Source organism: Sphaeramia orbicularis, chromosome 18 (genome assembly GCF_902148855.1).
Source record: "Sphaeramia orbicularis chromosome 18, fSphaOr1.1, whole genome shotgun sequence".
In the NCBI taxonomy this organism is placed as follows: domain Eukaryota; kingdom Metazoa; phylum Chordata; class Actinopteri; order Kurtiformes; family Apogonidae; genus Sphaeramia; species Sphaeramia orbicularis.
In genome coordinates, this window is record NC_043974.1 from 17,199,917 (window position 1) to 17,224,692 (window position 24,776).

Consider the following 24,776-nt stretch of genomic DNA (forward strand, 5'->3'; position numbering starts at 1 on the left):
ATACCACTGAGCAAATATTATGGGTTAGAGTTAATTGTGCAAGTGGGTCAGGTTCAATTACACACAGCTAAAAGACCCCATTCAGCACCACACCTTTACATAAACCAAGGGTGAGGAGAAGGAGATCAGCTGAGCCACGTGAAAATGGAAAGGAAAACTCACACTCAGCCACATTAACTGGATACATGTGTTGGTGTATTAGTCTTATTTGCATGAATAACAAGAGAGATCTGAAGTCATGCTAAAAGGTTTGCTGTTCGGTAGGGTTTGGGTTTGGTTTGGGGTGAGATGTTATTTTGAAACTTTTCCCACATTCTTTCCCAGAAACTGTGTTATGTACATTAAAGCCTGACAAATACTACAGTATACTACACTCTACATTCCATACTGATGTTTGATGGTTGGGTAGATCAGTATCTGTCATGTATTTGGTATGGATACTTGGATCCACAACAAATAAATGGCTACCAAAAAAAAAAAAAAAAAAAAAAAAATCACTGCCCAAAAAATTATTTGTCTTCAAGTGTCTAGTTTTGTCTGAGAGGTGAAAACCCAGACATACTGTATTTGATTTACAGTCGTCACTACAATAAATTAATAGATTTCTATGACATAAACATTTACATTTATAGGGTACAATTCCACTCAGTAAATGCAACGATATTGGTTTACTCTATAAACATAAATTAAACTGACTGTGAGATGAGATTTTAGGTGGTTTAACCTCATTTTATTGGTTGAAAAAAAAACCCCACTGATGTCTGAATTCTGTGGGTGTTGAGTCCAACTCATCATTGTCATTTAATAGCATAAGTTACAGCTGTGCAATAACACAATGGTTATTTTCATCTGCAAAATACAACGCCCTGTGTTGTGGGATTGTTGGAAGAATCAAGCACATGCTGATTTGCACTTTTTTGTTCCATCAAGGAAACAGGACATTTTACAGTGGGTACATTCACACACATCTCCTGAGGTGCAGTACATAAACTGTATAAAAATTAGCTCAAAGTGAAAACCAGCAAATATGAAGGAGAAGTCAGTGCTGCATCTTATTTGGGGTTCAGTGCCTCAGGTTGAAAAGGTTAAATGATCTGAAGGAGCATCTGAGAGGCAGAGATGCACAATGCAGTCACTGACCTGTAACAGAAAACTTGCCAGTGGTCACAGAAGCTTTCAAAGAAGAACAGGCCATGTTTATTACCGTTTATTACTGTGCCCTAAGTTTAAGCTGAGATGCCAATCACAGAACAATGCCAGTCACAATGTATTTGCCCTTTCAACACAGAGTGGCTTGTAATGAGGCCAGGCCGGATGCTAAAACAAAAGACATTCCTGGACATTCTTTAACAATACTGGCTTCAATTATCCAGTTTGGTTATGGCTTTAACTAATAATATCAACTAGTTTACATGGTAGTAAAGTATTATACAGTTCAGTAATGTATTTCTTGAATTAAATAATAGGAGCTTTGTATAATAAATAAAAAAAACAAATAGTACAGTAACATCTGGAGTAAGGTCAGCCCATGTTACCAGATCAATGATGCTATGAATACTGCAATGTAAGCAAAGAAAAGATGTGCAGGTTTGCTCAAACAAAAAGAGCATCCCTGATAAACACAAGTGTATTTCACAAAAGAAATTCTTGTCTTCATCACCTATGGTCATGAGCTCTGGGTAATGACCGAAAGAACAAGGCCACGAGTACAAGCAGCCAAAATAAGTTTCCTCCGCAGGGTGGCCAGGCTCAGGCCAGGGTGAAGAGCTCGGACATCCTGGGAGGGACTTGGAGTAGAGCTGCTGCTCCTCCATGTCGAGAGGAGCCAGTTGAGGTGGTTCAGGTATCTAGTGGGGATGCCTCCCTGGGGAGGCGTTTCCAGCATGTCCATCCAGGTGGAGACCTCAGGGCTGACCCACGACACGCTGGAGGGATTATATCTCTCGGGTGGCTTGGGAACGCCTCGGGATTCCCCTGAAGGAGCTGGTGGAAGTGGCTGGGGAGAGGGCTGTCTGGGCTCCTCTGCTGAGGCTGCTGCCCCCACGACCCAGACCCGGATAAGTGGAGAAGACAGTATGGTAGGGTAAATTTGTCTCTTTACAAGTGTAGTCTGTATTATGCTCCAAAAAACATTGTGAAATTGCTATTTTCACACTTTTCTGAAAATATGAATAGACACATACAGCATATTTCCATGCAGAGATCTCATTAGCATGAGCGTATAGCAGTGTATAAAACATCCAGTGGTCGTGATATGAGCTGCTCTAACAATGGTAGGTGGTGATTAGCAGCACAGTAGGGATGGCGTCTCTGGTTGACTAAGCATAGTCCTTTAAAAACAACCTCACTCTACAGTTTTCTGCAGAACTCTTCCTGACCCAGACGACCTCAGACTAATCAGCTAACAACAGGACCCTAGAACCTGACCAGGGTCAAGCTTAATCTGCTAAGATTAAGACCACATCGCAAGAAACATCCACGTTTGTGTTTGAGCCAGCTCACTATAGATTAGAGACTCAGCAGGTGGTAAGGCGGAAGCAGTTGAAGGTTGATCAGGGGTCAGGAAATGGTACACACCACTCACTTCTGATCATGTGCAGTAACTTCATTTGATTAAGGTGCGGCTGATTTGAGGTAAAGCTCAAAAATGTGGTCAGGCTACTGAATAATCATTAACTTACCCAGCTAGAAGGTACATCAAAGATCTGTAAAAAGAACAAAACATAAGCCAGGTATGGACAGATTTTTGCGTTTCTGGTGATATGACCATGAGTGGACAGCTACAAGTTTAGCCATTCATACCTAGGATTAGAATATATCTTGAGAGACCACTTCAGGTGGTTATTTGCCTCCTCTATATAAAAGTAAACTAGTACAAGAATACACATTATTTGAGGAAACAATTCTCATTTTCTAGACCGACACAAAAATGCCTATAAATATGAAAACATGTGATGCCTTAATTATTGCTCAGCTGAGTGGACGGTCCTCCAGTGTGGCCCAGCACACTTTCCCCTCAATGTTATAGATGATTCACCATTTTAATCTTTTTATAATGCAGAATCTTTTTTATTTTGAATTGAAAATATACATTGTGCGTGTATAGGCCTACTATCAACTAGAGGTGGGCGATATATATTGCCTGCTATAATGTCGTAAATGTTGATTTGACGATTTGCAATTTTATATTATCGAGTATTCGGTGGACAGGATTCAGTTTCATGGTGACTCAGCGGCACCAAAACACAACATTGTCTCACATGGAGGAAATATGCAGGAGTCTCTCATCTCAGTGGATGATTTCATAGCAGACGTGGGTCCACATCACTAGTCTGGAAATGGTTCAGTTTTGACCAGACTGATGTTAGTCAAAATAACGTCATATGCAAGCTGGGGCGCTGTAAAGGGGGGTAAACGTGACAAATTCATGTGGAGGGGGTCCAGTGGATACAGGTTAGACATTGTGAAAATTTTGTATAAGATCCGCTGTATAATAGAGGAATAGAAGTCAGACATTGAAAGCATGTTAGGTTTCACTTTCGTTTCACCCCAATGTTGGTTATGTTAGTTATGGATCGCACACCCACGTATATAACTATGGCCCCCTGCCCCCCCATGTTTTGCAGAAGATGTATGAAGCACTTAAAAAAAAAAAAACAAAAGTTGTTGTTCTGAAACGCTGTGTCTATCCATAGATGTCCTTGTAAGCAAGCAGAATTTTACAGCATTTTTTGTAAGAAAAAAAAAAAAAAATCACATTTTAAAGGATATTGTCAGATTATTGTTATCGGGAAATTAAAAAAAATAATCAAGGTTTTTTTTTGTCCATATCACCCACCCCTACTATCAACTATCAACATGATCCTAGCAAACAAAAACATACTGATATGGATGTTAGTTTAACTACATTGACTTAGCCAAATAATTTCAGAAAACTGCATCTGGAATCAGTCATTAACATATACACAAAGGATGGACAACAGACAAACCAAAAGAATCACATCAACACCTAACTGATACACTGCAGCAAGTCTGTCGGAAAAATATTGGACCTAGAATGTCAAAAAAAAAAAAGATACATTATTATGATATACGTCCCAGAACAAATTAATGTGTCAGCTTGGCTTATTTGTGACTGAATCACCCAAATGATGCCCATGTTGATGCCAGGTGCAACTAAAACCACACAAGTACCAAGCCACACCCACCTCAGGGGACCATACACAGATGGAGAAGGATGTAAAGTGAAGTGGGGGGTCGTAGAATCTTAGAGACCCTTGATAACAGAACTAAAACAAATAGCCCACACAGTGGGACGAGGTGCGTCCTCTCGAACTCCTCTGAGAACCATTATATGTGTATGTCAGGACATGTGCTACATCATCTTCAAGCGCAGGAGTCCCCTTGATTACAAGACCCCGGTGGGCAGCTGCATTGTTTTATCACACTGGAGTCATTTTATACTTGGTTTTAAAGATTTTATCCTGCACTGGTGGCCAATCAGCATCCATCTACCATGACTGCCAACTAACCTCACCTACTCCAAATGCAGCATCTTGTTACTACAGTACTACATCGTTTGTGCCCTTTCCATCGATATCTAGAGTAGTTGGGAGCAGCAGCTGTCCTCTGTGGGAAACAGCCAGGCTTGATTTTATCTCTACAGCTCTGCACTGTAGGCTAATATTTAAGGCTTTTCTCATATGTTTCTTTTGGCAATCTACCTCCCACAGCTATGACTAGAATAACTTTCTCAGAGTTCTGTATCTGGACATGTTGTTGGGGGTTCAGTCAGAAAACTGGCTGCACCTGTGGCATCATTGGCTTAATCCTTGTATTATCTTTCTGTTGACTGTGCTATTTTTGTGGTACCGGGTCAAAAGCGACTGGATCCAGGCTTATTTAGGACTGGGTAATAGGGTCAAAAGTGTTTTTGCTGTTTTTAGCAGTTTACTTTTGTCTTCTAGAACTCAAAGGACAACTAAATGCATTATTTGTTAAAAATATCTTTAAACATTGGAAAGTTGTATGCAACGTTCTATCAAAATTTACTCTAACTCATTACAATTTTCATGACAACAGATGTCTTTATGAAAAGCTGTCAGTGTTTCAAAACAATGCTCCAACTCAAATTCAGTAAGTACTAGAACTGCACAATATATCGTTTGAGCATCTTCATTGCAATGTACATGTGTGCAATAGTCACATCGCAGGTCCTGCAATGTAGGAGGCAAATGAACTCAGTGTGTTCTCATCTAATTTCAGCCTGGGTACCTGACACACACTACGACAGCGATCCACCAATCACAATCATTCTTAATCAGTTTGCCGAAGCAGACCACACCCCTGCACATGGAGTGAGTTGCGGGTAACAACATTGAAAAATGAGCAACAAGAGAAAATCGCTGAAAATGAAGACTTAGTGCCAAGAGGAAAAGCAATGTCCGTTATCTGGAATGATTTCAGCGACAAGAAGGATGATACTGAAACACGTGTTCTGTGTTGACAGTGCCTTGCACCTGTTGCCACAATGAGAAATAACACAACTAATTTGTTGGACCATTTACGTCGGCACCACACAACTATTACATCCTCCTACGTATTTTTTCATATCGCAATATATATCGCAGGGTTAAAAAAAATCGCAATGTCAGTTTTTTCCAATATCATGCAGCCCTAATATGTACCCATCTGGAATAATCCATCACCATATGTTTCTGTGATCTATAGTCAAATCTATAGTCAAAAGAACTTAAAATGATGCCTCATTTTATTCAAAAACAAGTTCAAGTAGGAATAGTCTCATGTAAACTGGGTCAACTGACCAATATCACAAAGAAGCATGGGGTATTTAGTGATTGTAGCTAATTTATACATCACGGTTTTATAAAATTACGTCACAGAAGCTATAAGTTTGATTCAATCGTAATTTGCAGAGCATGGCAAGGAAACATCTATGCTATTTCATGGCAACAAGAAGAATGAACTGCATATTTCTGAAATTAAAAATTTCGAGTCAATTCGATCCCTGGACAACTCCAGGGTTATGAATGTTTTGGACCAATGCAGGTATGATGCTGTAGTGGAGATAAATGGAGATCCCTCAGACCTCACATGTTTAGACATACTGAGCAGCATGGATTTCCTATGGGTCCTCTGGTTTCCCCTGCCAGAAAAAAAGGTACATATAGGTTAATTGTCCTGTCAGTGCCCTTGACCACGGTGATCTGGAGTTGGTCCCAGAGTGCCTACAGTGGCAGCTCACTGCTCCTAATGTGTGTTACAATGCTAGGTAATGTGTGTGCATTAGGGTGGGGAAAATGCAAAGCCAGAATTTCCCTACAAGGATGATAAATCAAGTTAATCTTTACTGTGCCAAAACAACAAAAAGCTGATTACCTTGATAGTCTCCAATACTTTGAGTGACAAAAATGGGGCTACACATATTGATTATTTTCATTGTTGATTTGTTTGATTTGTCTATAAAATATCAGAAAATGGTGTAAAATATCAGTGTTGTGCAAAAGTTCAATATGCCATCAAATGCATCGTTTGGTTTACAAACCAAAGATATTCAATTCACTATCACAGAGGAGTAAATAAACTGGATAACCATCAAATTTAAGGAGCTGAAATCTGAGAAATTTTTTTTTCCCTTTCAAAAATGACAGATTTATCAATTATCATAGTATAATACATGATTGACGCAGCTCTGATTTGTCATTACAGTATGAGATCTGTGTGTGAACCATAATATGTAGTCTGAAGAAAGAAAAGCTTACAGAATGTGTGAGCAGTGTGAATAAACTGCAGTACAGGATAACATTCTTCTTTTTTTGTAGTTTATTATGCACTGAGAGCAGGACAAAAATGAATAATATAGGGAGGCATTTAAGCCATTAGCATTCAAAAAATATTCACAGGTAGATACATGAATATCTAGCTATTTTGCTGGTCTGACTAAATAATTGTGTACAAAACTCCTGACAGATAAGATGAGGAAGCACTGAGGTGGCCTTTGACTAAGCTGAGGAAGAAAACAAAAGTAAAATACTACAGATTGGGTGTTATTTGACTCCAATGACAAGTAGGGCGGCGTGTTTACAAGAATGTGGTGATATGATTAGTATTGCAATACAAGGGTTACAATTCAATATATGGCCCTTTCAGGAAAACATATTATAAAGGTCAAAGTATAAAGATCATACCATCATATGGATGTCTGCTGTACTTGGCTGCTGTATAGAAGCACAAGAATGTAAGCAAATCACTTCATAAAATAGACAATTTGTGAATAAAGACTAAAGATACCAATGACCTTTTATTTTATATTGTTGGACTTGGATAAAAGTGTACAAAAATAGCAAAAGGATGAATATGGGTTCAGAGCACCGTGAGAGTGCTGACCATGATAAAGAGCTGTGAAATAGAAAAATAAAACAATTTCCTGATTCATTCACGGTGACGATATTGTTAACACACAAGTAAACACACCAATACTTTCGCAAAACTGTACGAGAAGGTTCTAGAGACAACATGCAGCAGAAGAAGATGTCCAGAGGTACAGTGGTTTAATATAGTTTAACAACGTACAATGCTGTTACTGGCTGAAGATGGAAAGGTCCACGTCCTTGAAAAGTCCAGAACACAGCAAAACAAGATGAAAAAATAGAAATCACAGGTTCAGGGTAGAGTCTCTGCTGGTAAAAACCCCACCATGCACTGACAGAGGGTCAACAGTGAAGATTAGGAGGGATTATTGGATACCTCTATATCATTTTTTTTGTTAACTTTTATTTTTAAAAGGAAAATGTTCCCAACTTTGCATTTAATGTTAGCACGAACAAATCTAGCCAACAAGCAATATCAAAAACTCATTTTTCTACAATTCTACCTTGATCCTTCAAATGATAAATGTAAAAACCTTAGGTACTGAATAGTGGTGTCCCGATCTGGATTTTTTTGCTTCTGATCTGATCTGATTATTTTTAGGATTAGTTTTGCCGCTACTGATCCAATACCGTTAGTTATAGGTTATTATACTATTATTTTACTTGAGATCACAATTGGGCTGAATGTGGAACCTGAACTAAAACAAGTATGACACCTTTGACTCTTAATAAATTTAGTATAATTTTTGCACTTTGCGCTGTTTTGGCCCATGGGCCGTATGTTGGCCACTGCTGGAGCACGTCTATGGACAGGTCCATCCAGGTCTTATATGGGGGTGTGTTTCGTCAGTGGGTTACTCACAGGTCGGGTTGGGTCGAGTCAAATAATTCTACAAAAGCTCCGTGGATTGGAAAAAAAAAACGGACTTGCGCCTCACTACTAGGGATACAACAGTACAGGTTATCCACAGTTCGGTACGTATTGCGGTTCTTGAGTCACGGTTCACGGTTTGGTACGGTTCGGACGCAGAGCCCAGCTGGAGCCTGGTTGTGCACCGAAACATAACTGGGGGAGCCTAAGGCTCATTTATATTCCTTTATTTACATAAATAGATTTGTGAGTTTCTAACATTGTCATGTGTCACTGCCTTCATACTTCCATGCCCCCTGTATGTTGAAATGAGAGTTTCTCAATCGGTCCACCAGAGGGCGCCATTCTTAATTACTATACTGGCCGAATACCATGAAGAAGAGTAACATTTTTTGAGAAGAAGAGGAAGAAAGTCAATAATAACAAACATGGCGACAACAGAGGAGGTTTTACTAATGTGGATACTAATGTCAATACTGAGAAGGGTAGTTGGAAGTAGAGGGACTGAGCTCCATGTCCGTCTCAAACCTGGGTCTGCCGTTTGACACTAATTAGTCACTGGACAAGAAATCAATAATCATTCAACTTCTTTTTTCTAATTTAACAATTTTTAAATTAATTTGAAGTCCATATTTTAGATTCAATTAATATTTCTTGGTTTTTAGGATACTGATAGTTTCCAACTTTAGCATTAGTTTAAGAATGTCTGCAGTTGCATTGTGGTGTAAATAATTTTGTTTTTAATTCAACATAAATACTTTTAGATTTTTGCTGTGTTAAATACGTCACAAGACAAATGTGTTTTTTTTTTCCCCGTACAAACCAAGAGTAAAAATCCAAACAGAGCTAACTTACAGTCATATTAATCAGTATGACAGTAAATCAACTGATGTAATATTTAATTCAATGTAATATAACCACACTCTCTGGTACAGTAAAAGCTGCCACTGATTGTGGCAATCCTTTGGGCTCATTTATCTCACTGATGTAAAGTGAGGTTGTGGTTCTTTTAGCCAAAATATGGCAGCTCTGGTGTGTGGAGGTGCTGTAAATAAAAGACAAATGTTTTATGGCAGGCGCACGTGAGAAAAGGAGTGAAAGAGCTGCCAACAGACAGCCCATATAAACCATGCTTCAATAAACCACTTCCTCCAACCTCCTTTCATTGACTAAACCGAGGGAGAGCAGGCATTTACAGCCCAGTTCCTGTTATTTGGTGGTGGCTACCCCATCTATCGGCGCCCCCTCCCCTTCCCCATCCTTTCATGCCAGCAGCAGCCGCCAGCAAGCAGCTTTCATGCCTCATGCTTTCTTTGTGCTCCACCTATACAAGTAGGTATGATTTCTGAGGAATCGTAAAACAATTACTGCCAAATACCAGAAGCTCTTTGATTTCTGCCAGACACTGCAAGGGGGGGGTCTCGCAGAAGGGGTCTTTGGGCTGTTTGATTACCAAGTGGATTATTTTCAAGCAGAAACGTCAAACTCAACCTCACGATTAGTCTGTAATGAACTCACAAACACTGAAACTGCCCTCCTTCATAAACTGAACGAACGATCTTGATTTTCATTTTAAGATTCTGGGAACGTCTAGGCTGAAAAATCATGTTTTTATAAACACACCATGGCTTTCCACACAAGGATATGGAGCAGTCAGTCAGTGGAGGAAAGTGACCAGCTAAGAACACTATTCCATCATATACATGGATCATATTACAGATTTTAATGAGTTTGTCTTGGTGGTTGCAAACATAGAGTGAAGAATTGAAAAGATAATTTGACATCTTGTATATTTTAACCTACTGTACAGAGCAGTTGACATTTAAAGCCACAAATTTCCCTGAATGATCTGAACTTATGTAATAAAATTATATTTTACGGCAGGAACATCCTTTACATTACATTTTTTAATAAACTGAAACATGATTTGGAGTATTTTACATGAGTTTTCATGACTGGTCACTGGCAAAAACCAGGACATTTTCAAGTGTAAAAATGTCAGTGTGAGGTTGTCATCTTTGACTGTTAATGTGTTTAATGTTCTCATCACATTCTAAAATTGGCTCTGCTGTAGAAAGTACAGTTTAAATACAGCAGACATCATTAAGTTTTTCATTCATCTGTAGACATCTTAATGCTTGCTGCACAGCCAACGAGTGGCACTGGTGTTTCCTAAAGTAGCCTGTCTGTGAAATGGATGCAGTTGGTAATGTGCTTTGTTATAAATTATTTTGCTAATATCTGACACATCTGTCTACTTATGATTCATCACAACATAGGCTCTCTGCAAAAGCACATAAACATTGCATCAGTGCTTATCCAGATGCAAACGCATATTGTTTAGAAGTGGAGGCTAGTGGTCAAAAAATACTCACAGATTAGCAACTTGTCAGCCAAAACTATTTCATTAGAATCTAAAATGAATGCAATAAAGTTGCTGGCTGGAATTTCTGGAACGAGAACTGCCATGACACAAGGCGTGACATTCCACTCACTGAACATTTCTCTTGTGCATATGTATTAAATCATCTAGACTGACATTTTAGTGGAATGGCAATTTCTGCAATTCATTTTCACTGAAAATAATAAAAATGATGTGATTTTTGCTGGGGTCTGCAAGAAAAAAAAAATCTTTTCTCTTAGTGTCTGGAGAATCAAATGCGATTTGTAGCAGGGGTGTCTCTGTGGCTCACCATGCTTCATTTTTAATGGTGTTGTGACATTTTACTTATCAGCTTCTGCAACTTGGACATTCCACTTTATCAAAAATTGATTCAAACGCACCATTGCTAACCATTCAAACCACTTAGAAACTGTTTTTTTATAGTTTATTCTCAATTCTGATAATCCTTTTTAATTTTTCAGTCATATCTCAGGGACCAATTTAATCATGTTTCTTGTCCTACCTCTCAGCAGTGAGCAACTTGCTGATCCTGTCAGGTTTGGATGATTTGTTTCTCAATTACGCTTCGAATGATGGAGGGAAAAACACTTTGAAAGGTTATCTTAACCATACAGAGTACTCTGAACCTCACAACTGTCAGATCAATCAGTAGAGTACTATGGTGTAGTGTCATGATGTCACTGCTGTGTGCTTTTTGACATTTTTTTAACACAATACCAAACCCACATGAGCAGGAAATCTTTTGTAAGCGTATCAATAGTGGTATCATCACAGCTCAGGGAGATCACATTAGCAAAGCCACAGCAAAGAGGAAAGGAATGCGCTGCAGCTTCTGAGCTGTATTTCGGCTCGAGGAGCTGTGTCTTATGTATAGGTCAATGCAGTGACTTGACTTATGTGGTATGTGCACACAAGCCGCAAATTAAGCCTGAGTGGAGGATGAGGGAAGTTAAAAGGTTTCATGCACAGAGCCCAGGAGATGGCCAGAGGCTAACATGTTGGCCCAATCATTAAAGCATCAATCTGTGTGTGTGTGTACACTGCGAGGGGCTTACACTGTCGCCAATCTGGCTAACAGAACGCTCTTTCTTTAAGGAAATGAGATACCCTTCCACTGTTAACACGTTCCCTCAACTCCTATTGTCTACTGTGACTACAGTTACAGTTGTCTCGTCTGAGGGAAGCCTTTTGTAAACCCCAAGACATGGCACGGAAACGTAAAGTTCAGTTGGTGTGGAATGGTTGATATATCCAAGTTTCAAGTTCAGAGTCATAAAAAGCAGCTATGATCCAACTGATAACTGGACACATTGACAAGTCTCATATGGATGTCATTTTTGGTTTAACAGAAGTATTTTCAACGAATACACAAAAATATTTCAACAGACGAGGAGGTCAAGAAAAGGATATTTTAACTGAATTTTCCCACAGTGTTACAATACTGGTTTTAATGATACAGATACTCATGTAGTGTTGAATTACTCTTGTTAAGCAGATGTTTCTGGACCAATCTGCACAGAGGTACAACACAAACGTGAGGCTGAATTATAGGGTTGTACAGGACATTCAGCTGGACATAGGGTTTGGTGATGCAGGTGGAAAAATGTACCACAATTAAGTGTTTCATTGAAGGAGATGTCTCTGACCACTGATAATCTTTCAAGACTTGTCAAAAAAAAAAAAAAAAAAAAAAAAGAGGGAAAAAAAAGAGGGAAAAAAAGGCAATTATTTAATAAGGCACACTGATTGAGAGTAGAAAGTAAAGCCAAGGATGAATCAATAATTTGTGTGTCATTCATGGTTCAGAGGTAGATATTAATTTTCACCAGGACAGCAAAGGTGCAACCAAAGAACACAATGAAAATGACTGCCTGTTTGCGTGCCACTGACCTGTTTATGAGCCAGGGGTTTATTCATGTACCAGTCTTTGCATGTTAATGTGCTGTCATGCATTTAGGGTCAAACTGGAATACTTGTAATAAAGTGAACTCATTTAATAGAGTCAAATTTTTGGACCGTGTATAAGAAGTTTCAATTCTCAAAATCACAATTGTACTACATGGACAAAAATATTATTATTACACAAAGACCTTTTATTACCCACATAAGCTGCATAATATCCTGTTGAAGTGTGACTTTGACTTTGTGTGCCATGACAAACATCATTTCTGATCCATTTTCAGCGCCTTCCTAGCACAATGTTGTTCTAGTTTCCACCTTAAAAAGACCTAAACATAAAAGGGCTGCTGGGTTGTTACACCGGCCATGCAAGCTGAGACACCATCCAACCCCCCTTTTTTTTAAACCTAAAAAACCTTCCGTTTCAAGTGGATTTTTCCTGGAATGAGAAGCGGCTCTGCTCTCCTTCCCTCAAACTCTTTACACAAAGCTCGCCCATTTCTTTCCCATTACACTGTCTTCCATCTTTCCATAAAAGTGACAATCCTCTGAAATATCACAAACACCTTTGAAGAGATGCCATCTCCAGAGTAGATTAAATGGCAGCCGAGGCACCAAATGAGGTGCTTAAGCAGCATGAGCCACTGCCGCCTATTGCCAAAATAGCCCCCCTCCGCTGGTTCCAAAGAGCTTCTTTACCTCCATTTGTTGAAAACGGCATTGCCATTTGGCCGTCGCCATGGCAACACTTCAACGCTGGCCCGTTAACTGCATGGCAATAATGAAGCGCGGTGGCAGCTTTACTGACTGATTCGTCATTAATCTTAATGTGTGTCTGGCAGCTTCTCTGAGCTGCTCCACAAATCACCAAGTGTGGGAGGAAGTTACACTCACAGCCTCTTATTACTTTCTCATTCTGACCGCTATCTGTGTTGTCAAAATTCATAAAAGTGACAACATGTTGATAAGACCTTTGAGCGATAAAGATTCAGCAGATGAGTGTTTGCTTATGTACCATGTGAGCCTGACTGTCATCAGCATCTTTATAAGAGGGAATAAAGTAAGGCTGCACTGATCTGATATTAGGATCGGATATCCGCCCCGATATCAACATTTTAGCTGGATCAGGGATTTGTTAAAGCAACTGATCCGTAAGACTGATCCTTCCACGTGTGACATGGGCTACATCATGCATGCTGAGAGTTGTGTTGAAAGGGGTTGTTGCAAACACAGACAGGCAACGTGGAGCAAACTAAGGGGTCTGTGATATGGAGGTTGTAGTGTAGTTGGGAGTTTTGGCATTTAATGACCACACAGGTTTCTTCTCAAACTCAGCATTCATTATAAAACATGCTGCAGCTAACAGAACACAAACAGGTCACCAGCACTCAGCATCTTGAAAGTGTAAAGGTTTTTTTTCCATTTGTCAACACAATCTAAAAGGCACTTCCTGTCTTGACAGACTTCAAAATGACAGCACTTCCTGAAATTACTTAAAGCGTTTTCTCTTAATAATTATCGGCTTTGTTATGACTCTCTTTTACTATTAACAATCAACTGAAATATCTGAAAATTAATAAACAATGCATCCTTTTAATATATAAACTTAAACCAACATGAACTGCCTGTTTTTTTCTAAACTCAAATAAATTAGTTACAACAGAGGTATTTCAGCCTTAGTACATCAGGTAAGGCTTGTAGCTTCTTAAATCAACAATGATATTGGATCGTTATCAGTTATCGACCGATACGCAAGGCCCCAGCATCGGTATCACCATTGGAACTGAAAAAGTCTGATCGGTGCATCCCTAGAATAAAGCATGGCTGACACAGATCTTTGCTGTTAAATTAAACCTTTAAGCGAAGTCAAGAGTCAGTGATAGGTTTTTGAAATCTGTGCGATAAGGTTTCAGTTGCTCTTTCTTCTGTGAAACCCTGACAGGCCGTTGGGATTCTCTGAAGCACATAACAAACTCCTTCCTGCTCCCGGCCGGTCTGAAGGTTCACACACATAACCTCCATTTATCAACGCAGCTGTCAGTCATGCAAGGCAAGATCCAGGTGGAAGTACATCAGGGCTTTTATCTCGACACAATGGGTCAGAATTTTTCTCAGAGGAGAAATTTAATAATGTATATATTCAAAAAAGGTAGGAAAGCCACTGAAATTGTAGTGTTAGTGTGCTGCCATATGCCTTTGACAAATCAGGTGAAACAGAGAGAAGTAAAAATCATGTTCCACTCCATTTACTTCAAGATGGGCTCTCTCCTCCCAGCACTGTCCCACTCCTCATACTAAATATCAGGTTTCCAAGGATACACAGGATGTAACCAGTCACAGCCACAAATTCTCCCGCTGGCTATAAAAGTCAAAGAAAATGCAAAAACTGTTTTTCTATTCCAAACAGCATATCAAATAGTCACACAGGTTTATTCTGATGTGTTGAGTGGACAGAGAGCTGCAATGTGAAACATGCAGGTGAAGGAAAGGCTGAATTCTCAAGTGTATTGTCCTGATCTGTAGGTGGATGGCTTTACACACTGTGGCCACAAAGAGAACAAAGAAGAGAGCGGGCATCCTTGGCTTGGACTGGCTTTAGTGGACTTCTCAGTGTCAAACACAAAGTGCAAATCAATGTCAGGCAGCTATGCAACAGAACAGAATTTTATAAACCAAGTTTACATCAGAGCATGCGAGTCATTACCGTTGCTTTCAGCCTTTCAATACCACTCACACCCCACTGTTTCTTTTATCCAAGTTGAGATTAGTCGAGACGGTTAATGCTGTTTTCGCCCTGAGCATCTGAAGGAGTGAAAAACTTTACACACAGCTTGAGCAAAATTAGGAGTGGAAATAATTATTTTCACAATTGCCAGCCATTATTGCAATCAATCCACTATTTGTTTGGTCTGTAAAATGTAGCAAAAACAAGGAATGAGAGACATCTTATCAGGAGGCTGGAATCCAAAGGTGATCGGCTAGCAGTAGATTTAATTTGTCAATCAATTAATCCATCACTGCAGCTCTTTTCTAAACGCAAGTGAATAGTCATAACTTTAATGCTGGTACTTTTCTTTTTTAAGAGAATAAATATTGACTCCTCAGTCCTGCCTGTTTTCAGTACAGAGAGCAGCATCTAAGTATGGCCAGCAAAGACCAGAAATAGTCACTGTGCAACAAAGAGGATTCAGTCAGTGTTTTATTATAATTATTATATGACATGTACAAATTTACTGCTGTAGAGTTGTGTTTCTCAAACTTAGGGATGCAAAATGGACCACAGACTTGTTTTTACAGGGTTCTCAACTGATAGACTCAAGTGCAAAATAATCCTATTATACAGCAGTAATTTAAACAGAAGAAGGGTGTTTTTTTCCCCTACTACATTTAATTTTTTTTTTTTGGGGGGGGGGGGGGGGGGGGGGGGCTCTTTCTGTTCAGCTCAAATACTCTGTGCACAGGGCATTATTGCCTTTGCAAACCTGGACTCTATTTGAACTAATGTTGATTTTGACTTCTGATTCCCTCATTCTAAATTACATGATATTGAAATGAACGACTTTATACATTTGGGCTTCACTAAAGCCATCTGACAATGCACATTAGCTCAATTTGTACTAACAGAAAGCTTAAAAACCGTGTAAAAAAATAACAGTTTTGACAGTGGAAAGGTAAAACTATTGTGTTTGCACAAGTTAACATTTGATTTTGTTGGAGACTAGAGTGCAGCACTTATCAACTGAATTAGGTGAATTAGGCAGCGAAAATCAATAAAAATTCCTATGCATTTTTGTAAGTTTTGGGTGCTGGAGAGAAACTTCATTTCAATTTTGTTCCCTTGTTTTGAAGTGAAAAAAAAATGCTGCTGAGAATTAAAATTGAGTTTATTTTAACTACTTTAAACAATGCTGTGTACTTTAACCAACAGTGATGCATCATCCTATAAGATCTGTCCTGAGCTCCGAAAGTGGGCCTGTTTTCAGTTCTGCAATAATACATTTCCTAATAAAATGAAGAGGATTTTAAAGAGTTTATTTAGCCTTAAAAGGAGGGGATTTTTTCCAGCTGATAAAGGAACATTTAATTCTTCTATTTATCGCAAACACTCAAGATTATCAGATGCTATAGCTGTATGGTTTGCAAAAAACAAGAAAGGAATGAAAAATTGTAAACTCAGAGGTAAAAGTAGAAAGTATCGTCTTACACTCGGATATTGGGATATAGTGGAATTTAGGTTTCAGGTTGCATGAAGTGGAAATACTCAACTAAAGAACAAGCAAATTTGTTCAGAAGTAAAGTACTTGAGTAAAAGTACTGGGCTTACATTCCACACTTGGGGTTTGTTTCAACAAGCACCACTAAAGCATCTGAAGACCTAATAGATCAGGAAGTACGTCAGCTCCATAGACTTCAGAGACATTGGAAAAGTCTCATGGCATGTGTCGCTGCATGAGGTGAGCCAGTGGTAAAGTATTCTCCTGCTGGGTTTTAAGCCACATATCACATTTATCAAGACTAGGCTGAAGTGAAGAACGTGCAGAGAGAAAGATGCAACTGCACAAGCCGAAACTCATTAAGCACCGTGTAATCAAAGACCTTTTAGAAGAACCTTTGAGCTTTGAAGGTCCGATATCAGGAGATAGGAATTTGATTTATATAGGGTGCTTGGAGGCATTAGGGTAAATGAATACAGGAGAGGGTTTCCAACATGCTGTATGGACTGGAGCTGTGCCAGAGATGGCTTTTTCTGATCCTTTCACCGTCGATTTAAGAGCTGCATATTAATCAAACAACAATCAAGTTAAGATACTGGTCCTTTCCAGCAGCATAAAGATATTTCTTCTCAATATAAACTGATTTTGAAGCAACAGAGATACAGTAAAGGCCTTTTTTCCCATGAGGATACAGGTCTGGCATTAGAAAGCTACTACATAAATATATAAAAGTTCACTTAGTGTGTTACTTTCCAACCCAGTTAAAGCAGACCTACAGGTTTGAAAGTAAAATGCAAGGAAAAGCATTCCTGGCAACAAAAAGCTCTATGTGTCATCTTTTGTTTTATTTTCCATGAAGTTACTGGACTACATGACTTGGTGAGCGAAGTTAACACCACATTTTCTTTGTCAACAGTCCCGTCTGAGGGATTGCACAGTAAAGGTTAAAGCCAATAAAACTGGAGCTCATAAAAAGAAAAGGTCTGAATCAATGGCCTACAGCTGAGCAAGCACTTTGGCAGTGCATTCAAAAGCATTTTATCATTTGCCCCGTCAGTTTTTTTAAATTCACATGATAATCGGTGAAGACAAACAGCTTTGGCGATGACTCCGGTGATTCTTTCTGGCCCAAGTGTTGCTGATGTTTCTGCTCTGAGTTATATTCATTCAGTAATGCGATCCAGCAGCTACATCATACTGCAGTTTATCAGTTCGCTAGAAGCCAGGTAATAAAAATCGTAAAAAAACAGTCCAAAAGTTTACTGTGACATGACAGAGAAAAACATGAATCCGTGATTTAAGTTGCTGGGGAATAACTGCACAATGAGGAAAATCTGATGTGTGATAATACTGTTCATTATTGTGATGTTATGACTTGCGATTAATAAATAAATGGTGCAGTGTGCATATTAGCTAAACTGTATACGTCCTATCTTTCTGCTGCACTGCTAATATAGAACCCAAACACTAAAGAGTTTATGTCCATTGAATAAAAAAACATAGATAACTTCAAACAAGTTCACAGATTTCTTTTTTCAAGAGTCTTTTCTAGATTTCGGAAGTTCTTCAGTAGGGTGGGATGGGGTTGTGTGGTCATGGGAGATGAAATTTTATTTTATTTGAGCAAAAAATGAGCACTCAAAACTGTTACAGTATTTTTCTAGTGTTTAAAGAAGATTAAAGCGGGGTACACACATAAGGATTTTCTAAATCTGAAGAGATTTTTTTTTATCTGTTACAGACCCCCACACACGAAGATAAAAAAAAAAAAATCAGGCATTGAACAGTTTTGATCGTACTGTGTGTGATGTGCTCCACCACAGCACACCACACACATATCAATTCTGTGCCACCACTGATCTAGAATCTAGTCCTCCAAGCCAGAAATCTCGTGTGATCCAACAAAAACGAAGAAGAAACATAGCAACAACCGGAAAACAGAACATGCCAACATGGAAGAGGACATACGAAAGGAGGGAATGATGATGTTCTTGGGACTATTTTTGGCGGAAAAATCCCAAATTTCTGAGGTCCACCGAACTTTATGTTTCAGGTCAGCCATGCTTGTTTTTTTGTACACCTGCTTCTTTGTTCCTCAGTCAGCTCGCTTCTTGATTGGCTACATTCCATTCCAAGTCACAATTCATAAAGTCATGACTCGGGAGTCATCAGCTTTCCCCACGCACATGAAGATTTTTGGTCGTAAATATTGAACAAGTTTAATTTCTATTTTATTTATTTAACCTTTATTTAACCAGGAGGCCCCTTGAGATAAAAGAGGCACATCAGTACAATACAAATTCATATTTATGATTGTCGGCCCCAACCCATTTCGGAGCTGATTGTCAGGACAAATTCACTCTTAACACACCTCAGACCACAGGATAATCTTATAGGATAATCTCATAGGAGAAAAAATAATCTGGCATTTGCTAACTTTGGTCGGGAAGGGGGAAAATTGGGACAAAAACAGCCCAGTTATCTTCATGTGTGTACCCAGCTTTAAGGACACAGTTGGAGGATTTGGAGGGTCTTCATCAAGAAAACCCTATGTTCATCAATAACAAATATATGTTATGTCAATTTGTGCCATTGTTATCATATCTGTGCACAAAAATGTGGAAAATGGCTCCACATTCGTTTTAGTCTATCAAGCTCCGGTGATCCCCAAAATGGCTTGAGTATGACATCTAACACATAAAATGTCTGCTTACTTTTGTCTTACGTCCTATTTTTTTAAATATTTACTGCAAATCATGCACCCTTTTGTAATATAATAACTGTTCATATTATGGTGACAGAGAAAATGCAATATATCAGTCAGCGTTAGTCTGAAATTGGGACCCATAACTGCTATCTTCCATAAACTTGAGAAGCTGAACGTCTCCTTCCTGTGTCCTCCCACAGTGTCATAATGAACCAAAAATATTTTCACCCTATGGATAAGATAAAACTCTCTAACATCGCTTTGTCAAAGAAAAACTAAACAAAACAACATGTCACATAATATCCCATAAAGCGGACTAACCAAAAACTTAAGAATGACAATAAACAGAAGCAGGGTTTAGTTGAAAGATTTGTGTATATATGCTTGTGTACTTATGTGGAGTTTGTGTTGAAGCCAATTCATTTTTCTGCAAAAATCCTAAAAGCTCACTCATGACTTCTTCATTGCCTCCTTCTCGTTCTTGTGCAGCAGCAGCAACAATCATACCATTCAGTTAGAAATACAGTTAGCTCACATTAACAGAGTACAACGGATGAGCATTTCAAGCAAAGAGACTGATCAATAATCGCTCTTAAGAAGTCATGACTGGACAATAACAGGATTTGGGTGGGGGAATAATTACATCTGCTGTTTTATCAGGTTGTGGTTATACTTTTAAGAGTTTGTACTCTGGAATATGCCTCTAGCAGTGATTGTTATAGTAGTGCCTGCAGCCTGCGTGACAGTAGATGAGCTAAACAAGCCTAGCTAAACTTTGTTACATGTGGCGTTGGCAGACTCATATTCTTTAAGTCAGAAACCTAGTGAACACTGATGAACACTCCTTTCACATTTATCTAGACTGCTATTTGGTTGTGGGTCAGACAGTACAGTCACTTGTCACATATACCACATTCTTGCTGAATGACTGAATGGAAGCCGTTGCTGGTATTTCTGGTTTCCTGCTCTGATACTGGACACATCTAAAATACAAGACTAAAATATACTTGAGATACAAAATGACAGACATATGAAGTAATATACCATGGTAATGCGCATATTAACAAACCATAGTTCAACACAAGACCAGCTCCTGTTTTTGAGTCTCATTGAGTCCATGGTCTCATAATATTAATGCTACAAACCCGTTTTCATGCAGTACTCTCCATTTAACCTGATACTTGGACCAGTTAAAATGTAGGCTAGCTTAAGCGGGGTACACACATAAAGATAATCGGGCTGTTTTTGTCCCGATTTCCCCCCTTCCCGACCAAGGAGGCAAACGCCACATTACCTTATGTCTTATAAAATTATCCTATAGATTATCCTGTGGTCTGAGGTGTGTTAAGACTGAATTTGTCACGATAATCAGCTCTGAAACAGGTCGGGGCTGACAAATCGTAAATATTAAACTTGTTCAATTTTTACAACCAAAAATCTTCATGTGTGTGGGGAAAGCTGACGACTCCCAAGTCATGACTCTGTGAATTGTGACGTGGAACGGAATGTAGCCAATCAAGAAGCAAGCTGACTGAGGAACAAGGGAGAAGGCGTAAATAAAAACAAACATGGCCGACCTGAAACATAAAGTTCGATGGACCTCAAAAATTGGGGATTTTTCTGTCAAAGATAGTCCCAAGAACACCCTCATTCCCTCCTCTTGTATGTCCTCTTCCATGTTGCGTGTTGTTTTCGGTTTTTGCTATGTTTCTTCTTCATTTTTGTTTGCTCATGTTTGATCACGTGAGATTTCTGGCTTGGAGGACTAGATTCTAGATCAGTAGTGGGACAGAATCGTTATGTGTGTGTGCTGTGTTGAGATTATCGGAGCACACCACACACAGTACGATCAAAACTGTTCAATGCCTGATTTTATATCTTCACGTGTAGGGTCTGTAACAGATGAAAATCTCTTCAGATTTAGAAAATCTTTATGTGTGAACCCTGCTTTAGATAGCACTGATATTTAGGCTGTTTATTTAATGACACGCTCAAGCTGATTTGGGTGAAAATTCGCCTATATGCCGAAGTAAGATTCAACTACACCAATAACACCACAGACTGATGTGATACACTATACAGTAGCCAGTGACAACATATTTACGTGTCTATAGACATACTGATAAACTCTAACGTTCAGCAGATTTGCTTCACAGTGATATCACCGCCAAAACTAACGCTAACAAAGCCACTCTCAAGGTGTGGACAGTACAGTGGAACAAAAATCAGGAAAATCCTCAATTACTCATCTTCCTGTGGGGAGAACACGTTGCACATACTGAGGCTGCATCATTTCATCATCATAAACCTTCCAATTATTTTTTGGTCCAATGGCTTAATTGTTTTGTCTATAAAATGTCAAACAATAGTGCAAAACGCCCTCTTGCAGTCTCTCTGATCCCCAAAAAAAAAGAAAAACAAAAAACACATCTGTTCTGACCAACCTACATCCAAAATGTTTCATTTTCTATCCGTAAACCACACAACAGAGCATTAGAGAAACCTGGAAATATTTCACATTTCTACTTAACAAAAAACACAGAAATTATTAACGGTTTTATAGATCTAGTCCTGATCTAGCCGACACTAGTACACCATTAAAAATAAAACTGGAGTTTGTGTTGCATTGATTCAAGACTGTCAGAATAGATGTTATATACAACATCTCACCCAGGGTCACATGGAGTGAACAACATTAAGAATGTATAGATCCGCTTCTGTTGCTCAGACCACATAACTAAATCCAGAACATCAAAGACTTCGTATTCTGCAGCGCTTTGTTTCACACTGAATGGTTGATCAATCCAACCAGCTAAATCCAAGAAAACATCCACAGTGGCTCTACTTGTTGCTGCTTTATCTTTACACTTCTTGCTCTTAAACTACCGTTCAACATCTGAGCTTTGTCTGCTTCATGTCCTTCACTCTTTGACATTTTCGGTCCTGTTTAAAGGAGTGGAAAAAAGGCTGCATCTATGAGGAGTAACATACAGATGGAAGCATTACTTGAGCACATTATGCCACAGTACAAGGGATTTTGACACTTTGCTTTTTCTGTTTTCTTTTCATTTACATAGTACCACCTAATAGAACATTAAACTGTCTCTAAACTACTTCCACTTCTCCTCCATGTACATTTCAGCCATAAATCTTACTTGTACGCTACACAACCCTAGAGAAATCCTTTGTTGCCACCCTGCACACAGATCAGAGGTCAGTGTCAGCCAAAGGGGCTCAATGGCTTGATCAAGGACACATGAGCACCACACATGAGCACCATAGATGCTTGAGTTCCCCCTCCCTCCCGGCTGAACTAAAGAAAACCCAGCCAAACAGAAACAGTAGTAGCTCCTACCTCTTTTTGGTTTAGGGAAGCTTTCGTGTAGGTGAAAAACAACTTTCTCCACAAAGTGCTGAATGTTGCTGTGCTCTGGTCCACGGACAAACACCATCCAGTCGTGGGTGAAGCCTTCCACTGTGGGTTTCTTTCTGACCTGGGCACGATGACCAAGTTCTAGTTTCACCTGAACAGCACCCTGTGGACATCAAAATCATATTAAAAGTGAATGCTGAAATCTGAGTAATATTATTTAGATGGAATTTAATGAAAAAGGAAAACATTGGTATACTGGGAAAATGAATGAAAATTACATTAAAACCAGTCTGGAGTTTTTTGCTTTGTGTCTATTGACCTACAATAGTGTGTCATGTGCAGAAATTCATAGAAAAAATAGCAAATTTATCTTATTTTATTGTAAATTAACACCCATGAGAGAACATGACATGAGTTCTTTACTAATACTCAAGGTCTGCAGCTAAGATGGAACTTCAACACACATCTTTATACTTCATACTACAAAAATGTGTCTCCATTGTTCTGAATCATTAGATAACTTTAAAGATAATGCAGTAAAATCACTTAAGAAAGTTGACATTTTTCCCATATTTAATGCTACCTCATTATAGCGCTTCTGAAATTGTGTTTTCAATTCCTATTGTGAAAAAGTCCTGAACCAAATGTAACAGCAGTCCCGTGTTCAGTCGTATTAAGCCTTTTAATGTATTCATCCAGGAGACAGGATTGGGTCTAGCTAGCTGTACGGCTCGAAAATCCACGTTACGGAGTAAAAAAAAAAAAAAAAAAAAAAAATCCACCGACACCTCCGGTGATACGATAAAAAGCAAAACATCCAAATCCTCCACGAGCCCCGGCTGACACACCAGTCGGCTAACGGCTACTTACCGAACCGGCCATCCTTGAGGCCCCGCGTTACTGTTATTTCATGGAGAATTAGTTGTGAACGAGAGTAGAGGTGAGTACAGTTTGCCTATGACGGCGGACATGGTCTCTTCTGGACTGAAGTCAGACTCAAGACTTTGAAAGGCTCACCGGCGGTCAACGTCCCGCAACAGCGGAAAGAGACTCCGGTATGGGTTTTCAAAATAAAAAAAATCCGACTGCACGTCAACGCATCACAGCAATAAGAGTAATAACGATACTACTACTACTACTACTATTACTACTACTACTAATAATAATAATAGAATACATAAAGTGGACTCTTACTAACAGACATCAGTGACCACCTACTTATTTTTGCTTTATGTAACTGTACTTATAGAAGGAAAAAGGATATCAATAATTATAAATACATAAGAATAAAAACAGAGGAAGATATGACTGCATTAAAAAATGACTTAATGATACAGAACTGGGAGACCATTTACAAAGAAAAAGATACTGATAAAGCATATGAGAAATTTCTAAATATATGTAACTTGTTATATAATAAAATTGTCCTATAAAGCAATATAAGAATATACATCATTGTACTGAGTACAATGATTATTGTAAAACCAAAATAAATTCATTCATTCATTCATACATACAGAATAACTAAATGATGATTTTTTTTTTTTTTGTATAATAATATACATCTCCATTTCTTTTGTTTGTTTTTCTAGTTATCATTTGTTTCCAGCATAGTGTTTGTATTGGTTTTTTTTTGCATGTCTGAAATAAAAATTCATTTATTCAAACTAGTTATTAATTATAATAAACAAACATGACAACTATAATAGTTTTGAGACTATTCTGTAAATAATCTAAAATAAAAGTCTGCTATAAGTGTAACAAATAGTATTTTGTGTTGTGTATTTTACAAAGTCATATCAGCTGATAATGTGTGGTATCTGAATTTACTTTTGGTCTGCAAGACTTAGTGAAAAAGTCACACTGTGATTATTGAGGACAACGTTGCAGTTGTGGTTTAGGTCTACTTGCTTGTCA

At 38.6% G+C, this 24,776-nt stretch overlaps 1 protein-coding gene across 3 annotated transcripts in view; it reads right to left on the reverse strand.

Moving 5' to 3' along the window:
* mllt3 (MLLT3 super elongation complex subunit) overlaps positions 1-23,861 on the reverse strand; it is a 61,968-nt gene extending 38,107 nt beyond the window's left edge. For all 3 annotated transcript variants that reach the window (XM_030162726.1, XM_030162727.1, XM_030162725.1), the window contains exons 1-2: positions 23,730-23,861; positions 22,842-23,022 (exon numbers count right to left, since the gene is read on the reverse strand). In XM_030162726.1, coding sequence (XP_030018586.1) covers positions 22,842-23,022; positions 23,730-23,741 — 193 coding nt within the window. In that variant the 5' untranslated portion in view covers positions 23,742-23,861. The remainder of the gene's footprint in view (positions 1-22,841; positions 23,023-23,729) is intronic.
* Between the last annotated feature and the right edge of the window lie 915 nt (positions 23,862-24,776).